At 47.0% G+C, this 20,558-nt stretch overlaps 1 protein-coding gene across 2 annotated transcripts in view; it reads left to right on the forward strand.

Moving 5' to 3' along the window:
- The first annotated feature begins 2,183 nt into the window (after nt 1–2,183).
- Nucleotides 2,184–20,558, forward strand: part of RAB6A (RAB6A, member RAS oncogene family) — a 116,188-nt gene continuing 97,813 nt past the window's right edge. The window contains exon 1 of one of the 2 annotated variants that reach the window (XM_030557131.1): nt 2,184–2,433. In XM_030557131.1, coding sequence (XP_030412991.1) covers nt 2,364–2,433 — 70 coding nt within the window. In that variant the 5' untranslated portion in view covers nt 2,184–2,363. The remainder of the gene's footprint in view (nt 2,434–20,558) is intronic. The other variant, XM_030557125.1, reaches the window with a different exon arrangement.

A 20,558-nucleotide genomic window follows, 5' to 3' on the forward strand; every position in this document is an offset into this window, starting at 1 on the left:
CTGTTCCCACTTCTTATCCTTTCTCACTAGCTCTTAGTTCTTAGCCTTTTGTAATAAACTTGATTTTCACTATAGATATATCTGAATGCTGTTATGTTATAAAGGACCTGATCCTGGGTTGTACCAGCCAAGCTGCATTTAAACTGTTCCTTTAGAGACCGCAAACCTGTTGAGTTCTGTGAGTGTTCAGTGGCTGGACACAACAGGAGAACACTTCAAGCGGGCTGGTGTATATCTATCACTAGCCTGCAGAGAGAGAGTGAGATCTGAAGAGACCTGGAAGGCAGCGCTTGTGTGGCCAGAGGCTGATGGTTTCAGGGAGATGAACTACAGCCGGCACAAACAAGGCTGTTTCACACTAAGGGGAGGTAGAAGTGAGATGCCTTACAAACCTGGGTACTACCACAGCTGGGCTGATGGATTGGAACTTGGCTTTCCCACATTGCAGGAGTGTGCCCTAATGCCTAGGCTAGTGGTCTTGTATTCTCTCCTGTTAAAGCTGCTCCATGCCATTTTTTGTATAAACTACTTGACTAGTCATTGGGCCAGAAAGAGAATGAGAATTACTCTATAGCTTGCTGGCAAGGGCATTCATCTGGGAGGTGGTAGACTCAGATTCATATCCAGCTCCAATGACTGTTGAATTATTTATACACAGTGGAACAGTTTCAAAAGTAGAGACAAAGGGCTAGTCTACACCAAAAACTTACATTGGGATAGCAATGTCTCTCAGGGGTGTGAAAAATCCACATTCCTGAGACATGGAGCCATGCTGACCCAACCCCCTGGTGCAGACAACGCTAGGTTGACAGAAGAATTTTTCCATTGACCTAGCTACTGAGGTGGATTAACAGATTTAAAAAATTTATTAAAGTAAATGCTTGAAATGAAATATACACAGGTTGAGAGGGAAGGTACAGTACATCTGGGGTCAGGCTTGGGTTATGGGAGGTTACAGATACCGTTTGCAAGGATGAAAAGATACATACATATCGCATAACCGGCATATACCCAGATTGAGGTGCAAGGGTTTTTTAAAGTGTCAGTGAATAAGTGGGCTCGGGTTCTACTACAGCAATGGGAAAACCCCTCCTGTTGCTGTAGGGAGTGTTTGTGTTGACATGGTCCAGCACTGCAACATTTTCAGTGTATACATACCCTAAGGAAAACTCACCCCAGAATATTCCATAGCCCAGTGCCTAGGACACTTTCCTGCAATATAGGAGACCCAAATTCAAATCTCTTCTTCATATCAGACAGCAAGGGGAATTAAACTTGTATCTCCAATGCCCCATGGGCTAAAAGTTACAAGGTTGGTAACAGCTGCACGTCTTTGTCTGGCTGTGTTGTAAACTGTGTATAAAAATTACAAGTTGATACGACCAAGCAAATTCACGTCAAATTTACTGTGGGAGCTTCAGGCTCTGGTGCAGCAACATCCTTCCTAGTCTCTCCCTGTAACACATGCACTCCAGTCTCCTGTGGGCTGTAATACTTTGGTCTCATTTCGGCTGATGGGTTTAGTGTGCAGGTGCTGACTGCTGGCCTGTGACATGTAGGAGGTCAGACTAGACGATCTACTGGGCCTTTCTGGCCTTAAACTCTATGTCTCTAAATTCACTATTAACAAATAACCTATTTGTCCAAAAAATGTGCCTCCCTCTAGAGCTGAGGGGCTATTCTTAGTAGCAATGGGAAGGCTACAGCTCTTCCTTCTCAAGGGCATAGCACCAGACATAGCACCGCAAAAGATTTTCGGTGGCAGAGCTTCCCAATCCAGGAATCCTTGACAGCAGCCAGCTGCTCAGCTCCCACACCCCCCCCCGACCCAGAAACCACCACCACAGCTGGCAGCAGCAGCGAATTAGTTAACAGCCTTGACGGGGGTCCGCCCTCGTTAGGTTTCAGGGCTAACGCCTGGCCGAAGGGCGGGAGGGAGCTCACGGCGCGCAGATCCCACAGTTCCACGTGGCCTGCGGCGGCGCCAGGCATCTCCGCCCCGCCCCTCTGCCCTGCGGCCCCGCCCTCTGTCCGCGCCGCCACACTCCGCATGGCCCCCGACGCGCGCCGCGCCCTGCCCTGCCCCCCGATTGGGCGGCGCAGGCGGGCGGGCGCGTGCCCGCGTGTGGGCGGGGCGCGCGCCGAGTCCCGGCTGGAGAGCAGCGGGTTAGGTTGCGCCGAGCGTTGCGAGCGGTTGCGCCGCGCTCTCCCCCTTGGTCACCGGAGTGCGGGAGGAGGAGGGGCGGCGGGGACTGTCCGCCGCTGCCAGCAGCCCCGGGGCCCCTGCCCGGCTCCACCCTCCCGGCCGCCGAGAGCGCGATCGCGGGTCCCGCCGCGGGGAGCGGAGCGGCGGCGGCTGCACCATGTCGACGGGCGGGGACTTCGGGAACCCGCTGCGGAAATTCAAGCTGGTTTTCCTGGGCGAGCAGAGCGGTGAGTGACCCGGCCCCGCCTCACCCCGGCCGGACCCCCCCCCCCCGGCTCGGCAGTGGGGAGCGGCCCGGCACCCCCGCCGGGCCAGACCCCCCCATCCCACCCGGCGCCGCCTTCCGCCGAGCCGGGATCGGCCCCCTGCGGGATCCCATCGGGGCCCGGCCTCTCCCGCGGCGGCGGGGCGAGCGGTGCCCTGGCCCGGCCTTGGCGCGCCCGCCAGGGTCCCCGTCCGTCGGGCTCTGTCCTCGCCCCCGGCCGAGCGGAGCCCTCCCTGCCCCGGAGAGGGGCGGGGGGAGCAGCCCCTCGCCCCACCGGCTAATGGAGCCTGTCCGGCGATCGCTGTGCGGCCGGGGGCGCGCTTCTCGCTCTGCCCGGGGGGATGTGGGGTTTGGTGCCGCTGGGTCCCAGAGCCGGGCCCGGGTCCCTCCTCCTGGGGCGATTGTCACCTTGTGCGGAGAACGACGGGTTGGGAAACTGCTGCGGGAAGCCGCCCTCTGTCCCCGCCTTTCCCTGCATTGATTCATTTCCCCCCCTTGAAAGGGTGTTGCTTTCTTAGGTTGCGGCTGGATGATGCTTGACTGGGATCAAAGAGTCCTGTGGCACCTTATAGACTAACAGACGTTTTGGAGCATGAGCTTTGGTGGGTGAATACCCACTTCATCAGATACATGACATGCATCTGAGGAAGTGGGTATTCACCCACAAAAGCTCATGCTCCAAAACGTCTGTTAGTCTATAAGGTGCCACAAGGCTCTTTGCTGCTTTTACAGATCCAGACTAACACGGCTACCCTTCTGATACTTGACTGGGATCTTTACCTTTAATGTCTTAAATTCAGCCTCCTTCCCCCCCCCCCCCCAAAAAAAAGGGGGGAAAATCAACTGGTGTTTGCTTCAGTGGGGTCAAGAGGGGAAAATGAGACTGGCCAGTACTCCTCTGAATGTATTTTAATTACTATGTATTTGGTAATGGGGGGAAGAGATATCCAATAGTGCAGTTCTGGTAGAAGCAGCTGCTGATTTCATATGACCTGGGTTTGGTTAGTTTCCTGGAGAAGGTGGAAACAGAGACTGGGAAGTCTATTAAATAGTGGATTTTTATTTTTTTTAAGGAAACTGTGAATTACATTCCAGCAAAGTGTTTCTAACACCTTAAATATTTAATGTAGCAAATGAGAATTCTCTCCCCCTCTTTGATGGAAGAAATCTGAATGCCCACTTCCTCTTAAGGGAAAGGCCCTCGCTATCTCACCAGTGCAGAGCAAAATCCTGATTTCACTTCCTTGGGAGTGGATTACTTTATTGAAATATATTGTCTGCATTGGTAAGATGTACTATAAGGAGACACTTTGATTAGAGGGAAGCAAAAATATTTAGTCTCTTCTGTCCCTGGGTGGGGTGGAGTTGGTATCTGCTGCCACAGCCAGCACTAATACGATTTGATATCTGCCTGGAAAGGGATGCTAATCCATAAAGGATCCCTTTTACCTTCTCTGAAATGACTTACATTTTGGTGTCCCTTCAGTCTCCTTTAAACTGTTTTGCTGGTGGGAGACTACTGTTAAAGCAAATCAAGCCATATACATGAGCAGTTTTCTGCCTCTTTCCTTTGTTGGGAGAAAGCTCTTTTCCATATTATGCTCATGGGGTGAACACCGTATGCCCAACTTGTATATCTTTTTGGGTAAGTAGCCTAATACAGAAAGTGAGGTGTTGCCTGGACAGCCATTTTCTGAGAATTTCTGGAGAGGGTTGTGTGTAAAGACATTGTTCGTACCAAGTAAATATTGATAAAAATGAGTTTAAAGTGCTTGCTGCACACCCCTGGGATGCTGATGCTGCCTGTTTTCTTGTGTTGCTGATATTTAGTTTGGGCGAAGCCTTTTAGTATGGGTCTCAAAGGAAGATTTTTAGTTTCTAGTACTGCTTATTACATCTCGGTAGGTAGCTTTCTTAGTTGACAAATGAATTTCTCACATATTTAAGTTCTATCCAACATACTGCAGACCGCCTAGTGTCTACCATATCTTCCAATCCTATTCATTTTTGTGCTTGAGCTAATCATATTTGTACCGGAAAGGTTTACATGATTCCCATTGAGAATACTACATATATATATTTTGGAGGTTGGGGGGGAAAGGAGATGATCATGAGTACAATGTAGCAGAATGCTACCAACTAATGCACACTTCTGATGTACATGATTAAATGAGATCCTCATGTACAGTGGAAAAAATCACTACTTTTTCCATATTGTCAAAGTGAGGTTTAAACAGCCCCATGCCATCTTGAGGTAATTGTGTATGAATTATTTTTTTAGTAGCCTGTTTGACTCTTCAAGCACTATATGTAATGGTAACTAGATAAATGTGCCCATAGCGATGTTCTTCTGTGCAATGAAGATAATGCACATGCATCTCTCATTATGCAGTGGCTCAGTGCTGTGAATTTTAATATTGGATTTTGCCACCGTTTATCTCATTCTCCTTGTCCTTTTGGGGTTGGTGAGCGAAGGTGCTGAGAAATCTAGAAACAAAGAAACCCTTGTAAAAGAGCAGTATTTACAAATCAAGCATCTGTTTAAAAAGCTGCAGCTGGAATATCTTTTTCACTTCCTGTTTAGCTAAATCGTTGTCTGCCTTGTTGGAAGGCCATAATTAAAGAGATCCTCCTGCTGCTCAGAGGACAACAGAATGCTGCTTTTGCATTGTTTTTCTTTCAGTCATTTCAGAATGGCAAGTGAAATGTTATAGTGGGTTGTGCTGCTGATTAGCTGGAGATGCATGCCAGGACTAAGATCAGACCTCTTGTATTAGCTGCATTCAGTCTTTTCAATAAATATATGTTCCATGATTCTTAATTGGAGTTTGTCAAAGGTTTTAATAGCTTGCACAGGCAATGTAGTAATGTGATCAAGGATAATATCTTGCCATGTGAAATTGGATATGTTTGTGGAGGTTTCAGTTTTAAATAAGACACAGAAAACAAAGTTAACAGTAAAAGATGCAAATCACATTTATTGTATTAAGCCATATTACAGCAGCCTTCTCCCTAGGCATGTTTGCTTGGACTGCAGTGATTCTTCCTAATTATGCTATTCCTTGTTATCTGCTGCAGGTTCTCCTGCTGTATTAAGATGTGTGTGCTTCTGATTGGTTTTTTTTGTTTTTGTTTTAAGATTATAAACCTCCACCTTCTCCCCACTTCCGGTGTCTCCTCAGTTACTTATATTGCCTGCCATTCATGCTTTAGTTGAATCAATACCTTGAGAGCTCTCCATGCTGGAGAAGGAAAGCTGACACACTGCTGCAGTCTTCTGCCAGTGCTGATCAGTCCGTGGTGGTGTGTTGGCTGGATGACATAAAATCACTTGCAGCTTCTTTCAGGCTTTACTGCAAGGTGCTTGTTCTCAGCTGAAGTACATTTTTACTTCCAAACTAGATTAGCAATACACTTGCTGCAAATGGCTGTGGATTCCTCACCAGCCTGCAATTTATTCCTTGTCTGGCTAAAAAGAGCTCTGTTTTAATCTTGTCTTTTTTGTCTGTGGTATAAAGACACTTATTAGGCTAGCAGTGAGTAAAATTTAACTGGTGCTAGCCTTGATTGAATTACTATTTCCATTATTGCAGATTACATAGAGTTTAGTAGTGTTAATCTTCCCTGAAAAGATGGAGCTTTGTGCTGAGGATTTAGATGCAGCTAGAGTAAGACAGATATAAAAAATCAATCTCCTTAGTACCTTTTGATCGTGTTTTCTTTCAGGTGATTTCTGGCAGACTAAATGTCTCAAGTTAATATTTAATTGCTCTTTCTGGGTCAGATTATCAGCTGGAGTGGCACAAACCACCCTTATTAAAGTAATTTTTCAAATAAAATTGCTGTGTGCTTGTAAACTATAGAAAATGTTTAGCGGTCTTGTTCTCTCCATTTTTGTCTTGCATGTATGCTCCTCCTTTCATTCTTGTTATACCTCACCAGTTTCCTATCTGAGCAGGCAGGAAGAATTGTATGCCAGTGGCAGGTAATAGAAGTATTACTCTTGCTGATTTCATTGCATGTGTTTATACCGTGAGTTTTATTAGAAAGGAAACCTGGAGGGCATCTATACAGGGACATGAAACGCGAAGCAAGAAATCACTTGCATTGGTATGTCAGGTAGGGGTGGGGAGAGAATGTCTGTCTGCCTTTTCCCCAGGCTATGGATGCTGCCCTGCAATGGATGACCAGAAAAATCAGCTATGTCAATCTGTATCTGTTTTCTAAAGCACTGTATCATCACGGTATCTAAGTGTTATGCAACAGCTAGGGGATATATTTAATTGTGTTTTGAAATGACTTAACAATTGGGTTAGTTGACACAATGCTGGCCAGTATAGAGCCGGCCGAGTCATGGTTTCCATGTCAGCGAGCCATGGGACCAGAGGCTTGTGTGTGACTGCCTGACACAGTGGTGATCTCAGCTTAGTAGTCAGCAACTGAGGACATCATCACCATGTAACTTGATTCTTCAAGTATGATTAAACTTGCAGTGAAGACAAGTCTGAAGAAGCATTGATCTTGCCTGCCAAAGATTAAAATCTTGTATCCTTCTCTCTTTCCTGTGTTTACCCCTTGTTCCACTGTATTTGGGATATTGTTATTGAGGTCCAGTGGTTAGGGCTGCAGCCTGGGATTCAGGAGACCTGGGTTTAATTCCTTGTTCTTCCACAGACTTCCCATGTGTCTTTAGGCAAGTCACTTACACCTCTTGTCTCAGTTCTCCATCTGTCAAATGGGATAATAGTATTTCCCTACCTTACAGATGTGTGGTGACAATAATACATCAAGGCCTGATCTACACTTAACACTTAGGTCAACCTAGATACATCACTCAGAGCACAAAATATGTAGTTAAGATACCCTAAACCCTAGTGTAGACAAAGGCTGAAGGAATAATTCTTCCATCGACCTAGGTACTGCCTCTCGAGGGGGTGGATTAACTATGCAGTGATGGGAGAACTTTTCTGTTGCTGTAGCAAGTTTCTGTACTACAGTGGGGTAGGTGTAGCTGCAGCTGTTTCACTGTAGTGCTTGTCGTGTAGACATAGCATAAGGGTTGTGAGGCAATCTGATACTATAATAATGGAGGCCAGATGCGTGTTGACTATATATCATCTGCTGGAGGATGGCTTCATTAGAGAGAGAGAGATCTTGTGTTTGGATCCAAAGACACTAGCAGTTGTGTCTGCATTTATGCAAATGCCATCTACAAAATGGATAGAGATTAAATGATCTTCCCTGCCCCTAAAGGTGAACTGAGTTCTAAAAAATACAACTGTTTAAGGGCTTGTCTACACTACCCAGCAATCGCTCCAGCGGGGGGTCAATAAATCGACCGCTGAGCTCTCTCCCATCGACTCGGTACCCCACCAGAGCGAGGAGCACAAGCGGAGTCGATGGGAGAGCATCAGCTGTCGACTTACTGCAGTGAAGACGAGTAGATCTCAGTACATTGACTTCAGCTATGCTATTCTCTAGCTGAAGTTGCACATCTTAGATCGACCCCATGCAGTAGAGTAGACAAGACCGAATCCACCAGTTAGCCTTTGGATGTAGAAGTAGCTAATCTTGCCTCACTGTTGTGAGGCAGTGGGTAGACGTTATCCCTGTTTTGCCTTAGAAAAGCTAAAACAAAGGTTAAGTACCTTGTCTGACCCTATGTGGCCAATGGTAGAGCCAGGATTAGAATTTAGGGCCCCTGGGCTGCTAATTCCATGCTCTTTCTTCCAAACCACAGTGACTTGTTAAACTCCTTAAAGAAGACAGGTAAGATAACATCTGAAAACAAGAAACAATTAGTTCCCTTCTCACTTGCCTGCTAAAACCTGGGTTTGCAGTTCTTTAATTCTAAAAAATTAAATGTACACACACCTCAGTTGGCGTAAGGAATGTTATCCCCATGTGTGGTGCAGGTGCTGTGATGTGGTGTATGCTGCTGCAGGAAAGAGCTGTGCTTTGAGGACCTGAAATATGGCCCACATGGGGTAAATGGCTTTTCTGCTCACCTTCTACATGTGACTGTGTCTTCCTATAATCTTGTAATATCTGAAATTCTCTTGTGGTCACTGGTTCCCTAACTTTCAGGAGAAGTTAGCTAGTGACAGCTGCCTCTGTGCTGGTAATAGTTTCTCCCAGAGGGAAGATTTAAGTCCCTGAAAATGTCTTTCTTAGTATGAATGAGCCTAGTTAAACTCAAAAGAAATACCTGCACTCATTTTATTATTTGAGCCCCCTGCAGACTGTTTATGTGCACAAGCTGACTTGGAGCTCACTCTTCCTAAGTAACTCTTGCTGGCTCAGTAGAATGCTTCTAAACTAGGAGGAAAAACTATTTTGACTGCAGCTCTTCACCATGGTAGTGACCCATGTTAAATTTATGTGAACATGTGGTGAATTCTCAGAATACGCTGATGGTCTCGACTGGCTCCTCCAGGGGAGTATGATCTCTGTTTTGTTCTGCATACCATTCTGAATTGTGCTTCCCTGCCCGCCCACTCTGCACCCTGACAAATCACTGCTGTAGCCAGAACTCCAGCCTCGTCTGCACTGAGCTGCTGAACAGTTAAATCTTTTCAGAGCTCTTTTCTTAGCCTGCTAGAAGGTCTGGTCTTAGATTGCACTCATATAAATTGGCCTTGGGGAAGTCATGTCCCTCCCCCCTCCTTGCAGTTGCACAAAAGAGGTTGGAGATCAAACTGTTGTTCAGTGCTTATTTTGGAATTTTATTTTCTTTCTCACATTTTCCCAAAGACAGAGACACAATCCTTAACATACCAACTGCCAGTAGATGCCGGCCCCAGCTAAAACCAATACTTGCCCCAAAGTCTCTCCCCACCCGGTACCTGACCAGTCTACTGCCATGGCAACAAATTACAACTTAACACCCTAAGTTACGTGTGCAGCCCAGCCCAAATCTTGTCACTAAACTGTTGCTACCAAAACTGCTGCTAACTCACCATCCTACTTTAATAGGTCAGATTTTAAAAATAGTCAACAAAACATAAAGTCGGTACCAATCCAAATTTCAGGGTCTGTTGTACCATGAAGGAGAGGGAATCCCAAAAGTATGGATTCTTCTTCTGCTCCAGGGACTTAACCCAGCAACCCCCACAGCAAGAGCATCTCAGTCGATCTCTACTGCCATATGTGGCATAGGCTGAGGTGTAGATACCCCTGACCATTGAGGGCAACAGAGATGAGCAGTAACTTGCACCTGTAACTGACTAGGGGCTTGTCTACATCAGAAAGTTGCAGCGCTGGTGAGGGAGTTACAGCGCTGCAACTTTGAAGGTGTACACATCTGCAGGGCACCACCAGCGCTGCAACTCCCTGTTTGCAGCGCTGGCCGTACTCCCGTTTTGTCTCGGGTGTAGAGGATCCAGCGCTGGTGATCCAGCGCTGGTAATCCAATGTAGACAGTTACCAGCGCTTTTCTTGACCTCCGTGGAAGGAGGAAGCCTCTGGTAATCAAGCTGGTTTCCTTTCCCGGTTTGCTCTCTCGGTCCCGGAGCCACCCAGCAAACCGCAGGGAAGGAGACCTGCTTGCTCGGGGTTCCGGGACCGAGAGAGCAAACCGGGAACGCCGCGGTTTGCTCTCTCGGTCCCGGAGCCAGCCAGCAAACCGCAGGGAAGGAGACCTGCTTGCTCGGGGTTCCGGGACCGAGAGAGCAAACCGGGAAAGGAAACCAGCTTCGCCGCGGTTTGCTCTCTCGGTCCCGGAACCCCGAGCAAGCAGGTCTCCTTCCCTGCGGTTTGCTGGGTGCTCCGGGACCGAGAGAGCAAACCGCGGCGTTCCCGGTTTGCTCTCTCGGTCCCGGAACCCCGAGCAAGCAGGTCTCCTTCCCTGCGGTTTGCTGGCTGGCTCCGGGACCGAGACAGCAAACCGCGGCGTTCCCGGTTTGCTCTCTCGGTCCCGGAACCCCGAGCAAGCAGGTCTCCTTCCCTGCGGTTTGCTGGCTGGCTCCGGGACCGAGAGAGCAAACCGCGGCGTTCCCGGTTTGCTCTCTCGGTCCCGGAACCCCGAGCAAGCAGGTCTCCTTCCCTGCGGTTTGCTGGCTGGCTCCGGGACCGAGAGAGCAAACCGCGGCGTTCCCGGTTTGCTCTCTCGGTCCCGGAACCCCGAGCAAGCAGGTCTCCTTCCCTGCGGTTTGCTGGCTGGCTCCGGGACCGAGAGAGCAAACCGCGGCGAAGCTGGTTTCCTTTCCCGGTTTGCTCTCTCGTCCCGGAACCCCCCTTGAAGCCGCCCAACAGCGCTGCAGTGTGGCCACATCTAACACCACTTGCAGCGCTGGTTGCTGTAAGTGTGGCCACTCTGCAGCGCTGGCCCTATACAGCTGTACTAATACAGCTGTAACAACCAGCGCTGCAAAATTTTAGATGTAGACATGGCCTAGGAAGGAATTGCAGAGCTCTGAGCTGATGTTCCATGCTCATGGCAGTCACTGCACAAAGTCTCAGGATAGCCGTCGAGAAATATCTCTTAGAAGAGTACTTGACAGCCTCTCCTGGAAGTGTCACAAATGAATGCCTCTTACAAGGTTCGCACCAGAAAGGAGCAGTTAGAGCTTTCTGGCCTGGTCTGAGTCACAGGGCCACTGTGATACCCAAATATTTAGGAACTTCGATAGCTCTAACAAGATATTCCCAAGGCTGAAACATAACATGGGGATTGCCATGCTGTAGGCCTTGCATAGACAATGCAAAAAGAAGTAAGGAAACCGAGGTTAACAATGGACAAAGTAGGCTTGTAAATAACAGTTAGATTTAAAAAAAAAAAAGGCGAGGAGTGGTTGATAAGCTTGCAGCTGCAGCATTGCTCACTAGCATACTTTGTAGCTCGTGGACAGTTCATGATCTGTACAGGGATTGGTTACAAAGATTAGTAGACTAATCATAAATTAGATCAGTCATAAAGTGGATGATACACTTAATACTATCATAGTATCATGATTATGTACATTGGATGTGTGGTGTGCCCTGTAAACACCCCTACCCCCAACTTGAGTCTGATCAAGTCAAGTGTAGTTTGATTGTATGACTGTAAAGAAACTGCAGTGATGAGTCTGCGGTTGAACTGATTTGCTGGATTCCCAGGAACTGGATAAAGCGTTTTCCCAGAACTGGCCAAGGTGTTCTGGATAAAGTGAGTGAAAAAGAGCTCTGAAAAATCCCACCACCTGCCAGATTAGCTGAACAGTCCTAGATCTTGTCTTCATCAGTGGGTAGAATCAGCTGCTTCAGAGGCATGTGCAAGAAACTCTGCAGTTGGAAGTGATGGAATAACCCACCCCACAAAGAGAGTTTCTTCTAACCTCCTTCATTTAGAGGTTGGCTTATACTCTGAAACGTGGGTTCAGATCCTTTCCAGCCCTTTAAAGTCTTGCTGTTTTAACCTCAGACTTACTGCTCTTCTTTTGCAATGTATTGTGGGAATGAATTCCACAGTTAACTGACTGAACCATTATATTAAAAGATAAGGCAGTTTACTCAGTAGTTAGCATAGAGGCCACCTAGGCTTATTCCTCTAAATATTTCCCCTTGTCAGCAAGCACAATTTGCATCTGATTAGGTTTGAGTTGCAGTTAATTTACTTAAAGTTCTTGATCTCAAATGCTAGTAAAGTAGTGGAAACGGTAAAGTCTGCCTTAGATGAAAAGGAGATGAGACCTCCTCCTAAGAGCCTCATTGGCAAAGCTGTGAGCACAGGGAAAGCAGTCAGTAACAATGAAATTGATGTAAAAGCAGCAAAGAATCCTGTGGCACCTTATAGACTAACAGACGTTTTGGAGCATGAGCTTTCGTGGGTGAATACCCACTTCCTCAGATGTGATCCTTATCAGTTTCACTGCTGCCAACAAAATTCTGGATAGCTGCTGTGGAAACTGATCAGTTTTCATATCTGTAGGTTAGGAAAGCTCTGAGCCAGGGGGCAGTGGAGCAGTCTGCAGTCATGGGAAGACAATGCTGCCTCAGTCCGCTCTTGGGAAAACTTTCTTTGTGGAAGTACTTAACTTCTTTTAATGAAGGTGTTACATTCTGGAAAAGTTGGTGGTATCGGTTCCTTACCTGCTCCCTCTGCCCCCAGCCAAAAAAAAAAACTGGCTGGGAGAAAATCCAGTGGATGTCTGGGTTGGAGGGGGAATGAGAGACTATCCTTTATTTTAAACACAAAGAGCAAAAGGGCACCGTGCACCAGGATTGAATCTCAGTGAGAGCAGCTGGAGCTTCGAATTTGGTAGAGGGCATTAGAAATACAGATAACTGTAGAACACTTTATATTACAGAGGCAACTGAATCGCCCAGGATCTTAGTCCCTGGTGCACAGTCAGTTCTGAAGAAATGAACAGGGTTGTTCAATTGTTGTTTTTTAGCTGCACGGTTTGGCTGTGTCTGTAGCACCTGGTCCACAGCAGATTTTAATTCCTCCTTGTTGTAATAGGCATCAGCAGACAAATCCCAATGCTGGAGGCTTGATGCTTTCTTTTGGTCCCTCCTGAGAGCTGCTGTGACCGGCTTGTTCTTCTAGCTTCACGTTAGTGAGTTTACAGCAGCAGCTTTTAAATAAAATGTGTCCACAGTTCACTCAAAATGGCTGAAACTCCAACTAAAGAAAATGCTTCATCCTGCAGAACTACTCCGGAGACTTCTGGGATAGCTTTACCTAAGCAGTGCCTGCTGCTGCAGCAGACCATCCCTACGCATCTGTGGCCACCTCAGGCATGCTGTGCAGCAAAAGGAGGCTCCGATTAAAAAGGCTGAACAGACTGATAGCCCCACGGGAGTTTGGCACAGAGCCTCAGGCAGACCCAGAGCTTTCATCTCTGACCTCTTGAATGCCTTGCATAGCGCTTTCTCGAGAGCAGCTCCAAGGAGCCTGCCCTGTTTCCGGACCAACCTTTCAACTCGTGTTCCTACAGCCTCTACATCCAACAGCCTCAGCCTTCAGAACTGGCCCCTGCAATCAGTTCTTCATGTGCATGCCTTAACTGTCTGTTCATAGAATCATAGACTTTAAGGTCAGAAGGGACCATTATGATCATCTAGTCATTCCTCTAGCTCCCTCCGTTTCCATTACTCTTAAAACTGCCTCAGCTTCCTTTAATCCAAATTTTGCCTCTTCTGCCAGAGAACCACCTCTAGTGCCTTTCACTTCAGATCATAAGTCTTCCCTGGCAATTATGGCTCCATCCTGGCTTCTCCTTATTTTAGTTGCCGTATAAATCCCACACAATCTAGAGGAGGATGGGCCCTTTTTTTTTTTAAATGCGCCCCAGGTGGAATGCAAGTTTCTGCCTCTCTTGGTCAATTGGTGGATGGTCTAATCTCTCTCTCCACTTGAGAGAGGGCTTCTGAGCCCATAAGAGCACTCAGAAAAATGTAAAGTAGCAGACCAGTCCACTCTACTAAATGAAATATCCCAAGAGCTTTCTCTCTTTCTCCAGAAAAGACCTCGTCCAGTTAAGAATACGTTGTAGGGAAATGATGCAATATTTGTGTTGTGGTTGTCTAGATGCCTCAGTCATGGACTGTGACCCTATTGTACTAATCACAGCACAAACTTATAATGAAAAGACAACCCCTGCCCCAGGAATTTGCAATTTAAATAAAAATCCAGAGAGAGAGGTTCCTGGTTGTCTTCGCTTTGAATTTTCTAATTTAATCCTTTTGGGAGAACCTTGAACTCTGAAAAGGAATTATTTGGGGATCTTCTCCTGTGGTACTTGGTCACAGTTAGTCCTTCACCCGAGAAGGAAATGGGTTCCTGAATGACATTGTGTATAAAGTGGGTGTGGTAACATAAACAAACCAAAAAACCTAACCTTTGACTGTAACTATCGTAATTGAACGAGGAGTAGTTGTGGCACCTTAGAGGCTAACACATTTATTTAAAAATAAAAATAAATTTGTTAGTCTCTAAGGTGGCACAAGCACTCATTCTTTTGGCTGATACAGACTAACACGGCTGCCACTCTGAAACATATCATTGAGTCTTTCTGCACACAACTTGGCTGTGTGAGAATGGGTCAGACATTCCAGATCAGCTGCTAGCCATGTCTGTCTGATTCCTGGTTTCAGTGTTGAGCTCTGTCTTGTCTTTCCAGCTTCTGTCATGAGACAGCACAACAGTCCTTGAGGGCATTGACTGACTGCCCTTTGCCTTACATTTCAGGTGTCTGAACTTTCAGCACAATGTAAGCTGCTTGCATTTCTTTTCCAGAGGAAGGGTGGGGGAGGAGAGGAAAGAATTACATGAGTGCCTACCTGAGATGTATAGGGAGTGTCAGAATTGCTTTCTTTGGTATGTGTCGAATAGTTTAGAGATTAACGCCTGGCAAGTACTTGTCTGAAATGCCTGATTCAGATAGGCCAGACTGCTTTTGGTTGGTCTCTTCAGGCTCTTTGCTTTCAAAGAATTATTTTTATTTGTTTCCATTGAGAACAGGGAGCGCAAGGGGACATGGCTCTTGAGGGGATGTCAACGCTGCGCAAAAATATATATACACACAGCTTGGGTTAGCTAACCCAGGGTGCTGTCACTGGTTAAAATAGCAATGAAGACATGGCACCTCGTGTTAGCTGCTCAAGTTAAATCTGATAAAGGAGCCTGGGGTTGAACTCAGGCGCTTAACTTGAGCGAAAAACCAAGTTGCTCTTTCTTCACTGCTTTTTAACTCAGGTTAGCTAACATGGTTTAAGAACACACTTTTTGCAATGTAAACATCCCTTCAGTCATCTGCTAAACTGGCCACCAATTCCTCTTCAATCTGAATGGAAGTGGGAGGGGAGCTCCTGTTTTGTGTCCAACCAGAGATCTTAAAACACTTGTAAGAGGGGACAGGACTGAGGCTCCGCAGCCGTGGCCCAGGCAGCATTGTGCAGTGAATTGGCAGCTGCTGAGCTGGAACAGAATTTCTCTTGAGTTCCAGTGTAGTGTCCAATCCATAGGATCACAGTGCCACTTAAAAGCAGTTCCTCCTGCCGCATTGAACGAATGCATTAAAGATGCTCTTATTTGTCTGTGTCTTGGAGGGTTTTAGAAAGAAGTGAAGAATGGTTCTTGCCATTAATTAGAACCAACAAATGTATGTCCCTCCAGTGCTAGATCAGAGAGGGAGGGGTTTAGCATTATTTCTCCTCTGAAATGTATTGCTTGAGGGGAAGCACATTTGCTCCAAGCTATGCGCATGCATGGTGCCTCATCTAAGCTCGGACGGAAAGTTGTCCATTTTAAAACAACCTGCTGATCAAGCAGAGCTGCAGAATGATCCAGTGGACTGGGAGTCAAGCGATTGTTTCATTCCCAGCCCTGGCACTTACCTGCTGTGTGACTTTGGGTCAGTTAATCTCTCTGTGCCTCTGATTCCCCTCCCAGCATTTGGCTCTTTGGAATGCAAGCTCTTCAGGACAGGGACTGTCTCTTGCTGTGTGTGCTGTGCGTATTGGTCCCCAGTTTTAGGATGCTTAGGATGTCTATCTTATCAATGAGATTCCATCTCGAGATGCTCACTGTTAACCATGAGTATCCATTGAGCCTGATACTTTCCAGCCCTTAGGAATATGAGAGCCTCATGGAATCCTGCAGACCTTGCTTACACCAAGAGTCTCTAGATCAGGGGTCGGCAACCTTTCAGAAGTGGTGTGCCGAGTCTACATTTATTCACTCTGATTTAAGGTTTTGCGTGCCAGTAATACTACGTTGTAACGTTTTTAGAAGGTCTCTTTCTATAAGTCTATAATATATAATTAAACTATTTTGTATGTAAAGTAAATAAAGTTTTTAAAATGTTTAAGAAGCTTCATTTAAAATTACATTAAAATGCAGAGCCCTGTTAGGATATAGATATTCAAGCCTGTGTACAAAGGCCTATACCTTAAGAATTTAGGTATATTCTTATCACTTAGCTAGTTATAGAGGTATAAAAGAGAGACAATGATTTTGATTCTATCTGTGTAAGGGCCTACTCTCACTGTGACAGTCTGAGGCCATGTCTACATCTAAAATTTTGCAGCGCTGGTTGTTACAGCTGTATTAGTACAGCTGTATAGGGCCAGTGCTGCAGAGTGGCCACACTTACAGCAACCAGCGCTGCAAGTGGTGTTAGATGTGGCCACACTGCAGCGCTGTTGGGCGGCTTCAAGGGGGGTTCGGGGAACGCGAAAGCAAACCTGGAAAGGAGACCAGCTTCGCCGCGGTTTGCTCTCGCGTTCCCCGAACCCCCCTGCAAACCGCAGGGAAGGAGACCTGCTTGCTCGGGGGTTCGGGGAACGAGAGAGCAAGCCGGGAAAGGAGACCAGCTTCGCCGCGGTTTGCTCTCGCGTTCCCCGAACCACCCTGCAAACCGTAGGGAAGGAGACCTGCTTGTTCGGGGAACGCGAGAGCAAACCGGGAAAGGAGACCAGCTTCGCCGCGGTTTGCTCTCGCGTTCCCCGAACCACTCTGCAAACCGCAGGGAAGGAGACCTGCTTGTTCGGGGAAAGCGAGAGCAAACCAGGAAAGGAGACCAGCTTCGCCGCGGTTTGCTCTCGCGTTCCCCGAACCACCCTGCAAACCGTAGGGAAGGAGACCTGCTTGTTCGGGGAATGCGAGAGCAAACCGGGAAAGGAGACCAGCTTCGCCGCGGTTTGCTCTCGCGTTCCCCGAACCACTCTGCAAACCGCAGGGAAGGAGACCTGCTTGTTCGGGGAACGCGAGAGCAAACCGGGAAAGGAGACCAGCTTCGCCGCGGTTTGCTCTCGCGTTCCCGGAACCACCCAGCAAACCTCAGGGAAGGAGACCTGCTTGCTCGGGGTTCGGGGAACGCGAGAGCAAGCTGGGGAAGGAGACCAGTTTGATTACCAGAGGCTTCCTCAGGTATGCTGGGATACCTGCTTATTCCACGGAGGTCAAGAAAAGCGCTGGTAAGTGTCTATACTTGATTACCAGCGCTGGATCCTCTACACCTGAAACAAAACGGGAGTACGGCCAGCGCTGCAAACAGGGAGTTGCAGCGCTGGTGGTGCCCTGCAGATGTGTACACCTCCTAAGTTGCAGCGCTGTAACTCCCTCACCAGCGCTGCAACTTTCTGATGTAGACAACACATTGAAATAAGGCAATCTGGGGCTGTTAGAAGGTGATCGGATCGATCACCTCCAGAGAAAGGGAAGAGCCTAGAACATGTAAAAGGAAATTTAGTTTGATAGTTTTCTGTCTGGTAAGAACTCACTTATCAATAGACACAACTGGAAAACCCTTATGTCTGTATAGATGTAGTTGTGAAATCCTCACTTCTGTATTGTTTTGTATGTTTATATGCATAGTCTCTGTCTGGTTCTGTGATTGTTTCTGTCTGCTCTATAACAAGGCCACCCAGAGGATTCAGGGGTCCTGGGGTCTTCGGCGTCGGCGGGTCCCACTTCGGCAGTAATTCGGCGGCGAGGGGTCCTTCCACTCCGGGACCCGCCATCGAAATGCTCCAAAGACCCGCGGCGGGGGCCCCCTGCTGCTGAATTACTGCTGAAGCAGGACCCGCCGCTGAAGACCTGGAACGGAAGAAGCTCTGGGGGCCCGGGCCCCGTGAGAGTTTTCCCGGGCCCTCAGAGTGAGTAAAGGACCCCGCTCCAGGGGCCTCAAAAAACTTTTGTGGGAGCCCCTGCGGGGTCCGGGGCCTGGGGCGAATTGCCCCACTTGCCCCCCCTCTGGGCGGCCCTGCTGTATAATTAATTTTGCTGGGTGTAAACTAATTAAGGTGGTGGGATATAATTGGTTAGCTAATCATGTTACAATGTTAGGATTGGTTAGGTACATTTTAGTAGAGTGATTGATTAAGGTATAACTAAAAATATTACTATATAAATTAGGGGCAAACAGGAAGTAAGTGGGGATTTGAAAATAAGGAGAAAGGAACTTGGATTTAAGCTTGCTGGAAGTTCGTCCCAATAAACATTGAATTGTTTGCACCTTCGGACTTCGGGTATTGTTGCTCTCTATTCATACGAGAAGGACCAGGGAAGTGGGAGAGTGAAGGAATAAGCTCTCTAACAAGCCCCCCAGACCGGTGGCCAGGACCCGGGCAGCATGAGTGCTACTGAAAATCAGCTCATGTGCTGTGCCGCAGGTTGCCTACCCCTGCTCTAGTTTGTTTGTAGAGCCCACTGGTGAGAAATTGACAGAGGTACATGCTGTGTAAACTAGGTCAGTCTTTCCTAGCTTCACGGTTATGAAGTCAGTCTAATACTCTGAGGGTAGCAACATCTGGGCACAATGACATTGGATTTATAGGGAGAAACTTTGTGGCAGCCATTAAATAGACTAATAAAGTATATGTAATGGCTTTATGTCTTTAATGGCTTAATGTCTGCGAAAGCTGGGTAATTGGGTTTTTCTTTAAAGCAAAACAAACCCTCCTCCCCATAATTAAGCTTTACTTTCCCTTAGCTTCTGTTTCTAAAAAGGCTGCATTTTGGAGAAATTTAACAAGTGTTTTCATCTGTGCTTAGTTACGCTGGTATATCATTAACTGGTCTAATAGATTTCTCTGGGTTGCTGTGGAATTGCATCATCTAGGTTAAATATCTCTGTGGCATGTAACCCAGGCAGGATTGTGTGCAGCTGTGGTTATCTCAGCGCAGTCCCAGGGTGCTCTTCACAGGTATCTGTTGCCAGTTTGGCTCAGCAAATGCTGCTCAGGTTCTTGCAGCGTTGTATGGCGAAGTGCACTGAATTTAAGTGAGCACTGAATGTTCCTTCTGCACAATCGCTTCTTGCCTGTCTGTCACCTTCTGAAACCTCCATCTAAAGGTCTTAAAACTGAGCTAATGTGAAGATTACTCTGAATACTTCTCATGTTCTTCCACCCACCCCCCTGCCCATCTCAATTGTCTGTGATTGCAGCAAGGGCTGGAGAGAGAGGAGCCACTAAGATGGCTGAATTGGGAAGCTCTGTCCCTTCTGCAGAGGAAGAGTTAAGACCAAATGCTAATCTTTCCACACTTGGCTAGCGAGTGCCATTCATAGCATCTGTCTCCTTCATAGACAGTGGGAGCTGGAGCTTGTCTGAGCCCCATCTTTCAAGCAGGAGGAAAACAGCTGCTGGGCAAGAGGAAGGCTGTTGGCTGTTTGTGGGCGTGGTTGGCAATGACCAGGCATGGTGGGAGTGAATTTTACTTGCTGAAGACAGGAAAACATTAGGAGGAATTTAACTTGTTGCAGGAAACGGAAAGAAAAAATTGCACATGGATTATAGAGCAAGTATGAGCCCTGATGCCAAGTGAATAGTCTACAACACCACCTTCCAGAATACCTTGTAGCACATTTCTGAGGTACAATATCCTGATATTGCCACAATTTTCGTATGGGATGGGAGATATTTAGAGAGGCCAAGTGACTTACACAATGTTGTCCAAAAAGTCAATGGCAAAGCCAGGTCCCCTGATTCTCATCTTGGCTGCAAGGTCACAGAACATGCTTTCAAGGTTTGTACAGAAAGTGCTGAGCAATAGGCTGAACAGATGAACAGCGATGACTTAGATTCCACTTGGAAACTGTCAGGGTGGTGATAAAGGGGAATAACTACCAGATACCCTGTTTGCATTAAGGTGGAATGGCAAAGCCATAGGTAAGGTTGTCTCAGAGAATAATGTTAACAAGGTAAAAGAATGGAAATAGCTGCTAAATGTTTTGCTTCAGAAATATATTGCAGTGCCACTCTTTCTTAGGTCTGCAAGCGCATCCTGATTGTGTTCTCCCTCTGGACATTCCCTCTTCTAACATCGCTTTCAGGGCCTGTGAAAAGTCCTTGCGTGTCAAATACTATGATGCTATGAAGGAGGAATTTCTCCCAGGAGACTAATTTAATTTGCCGTATCTAAACTGTTGCCCTTGGACAAATGCTTGATAATGACCAGCCTTGAGGAGCAAGGAGTTCTGCCAAGCTATTTTTCTTTTATAACTTCTGGGGTTCAATTGTGGATATTCTTTTATGAGGTCTTATTGCTGGTCTGTCGATCAGATAAAACAGGCTCTAGCTCATTAAATTATGTAAATGAAGTCATTGTCTTCCATCCCCATTCAAAAAGAGAAAATGGAACACAAAGAAGGGTTTGGA

The sequence above is a fragment of the Gopherus evgoodei genome, chromosome 1 (genome assembly GCF_007399415.2).
Source record: "Gopherus evgoodei ecotype Sinaloan lineage chromosome 1, rGopEvg1_v1.p, whole genome shotgun sequence".
NCBI lineage: Eukaryota > Metazoa > Chordata > Testudines > Testudinidae > Gopherus > Gopherus evgoodei.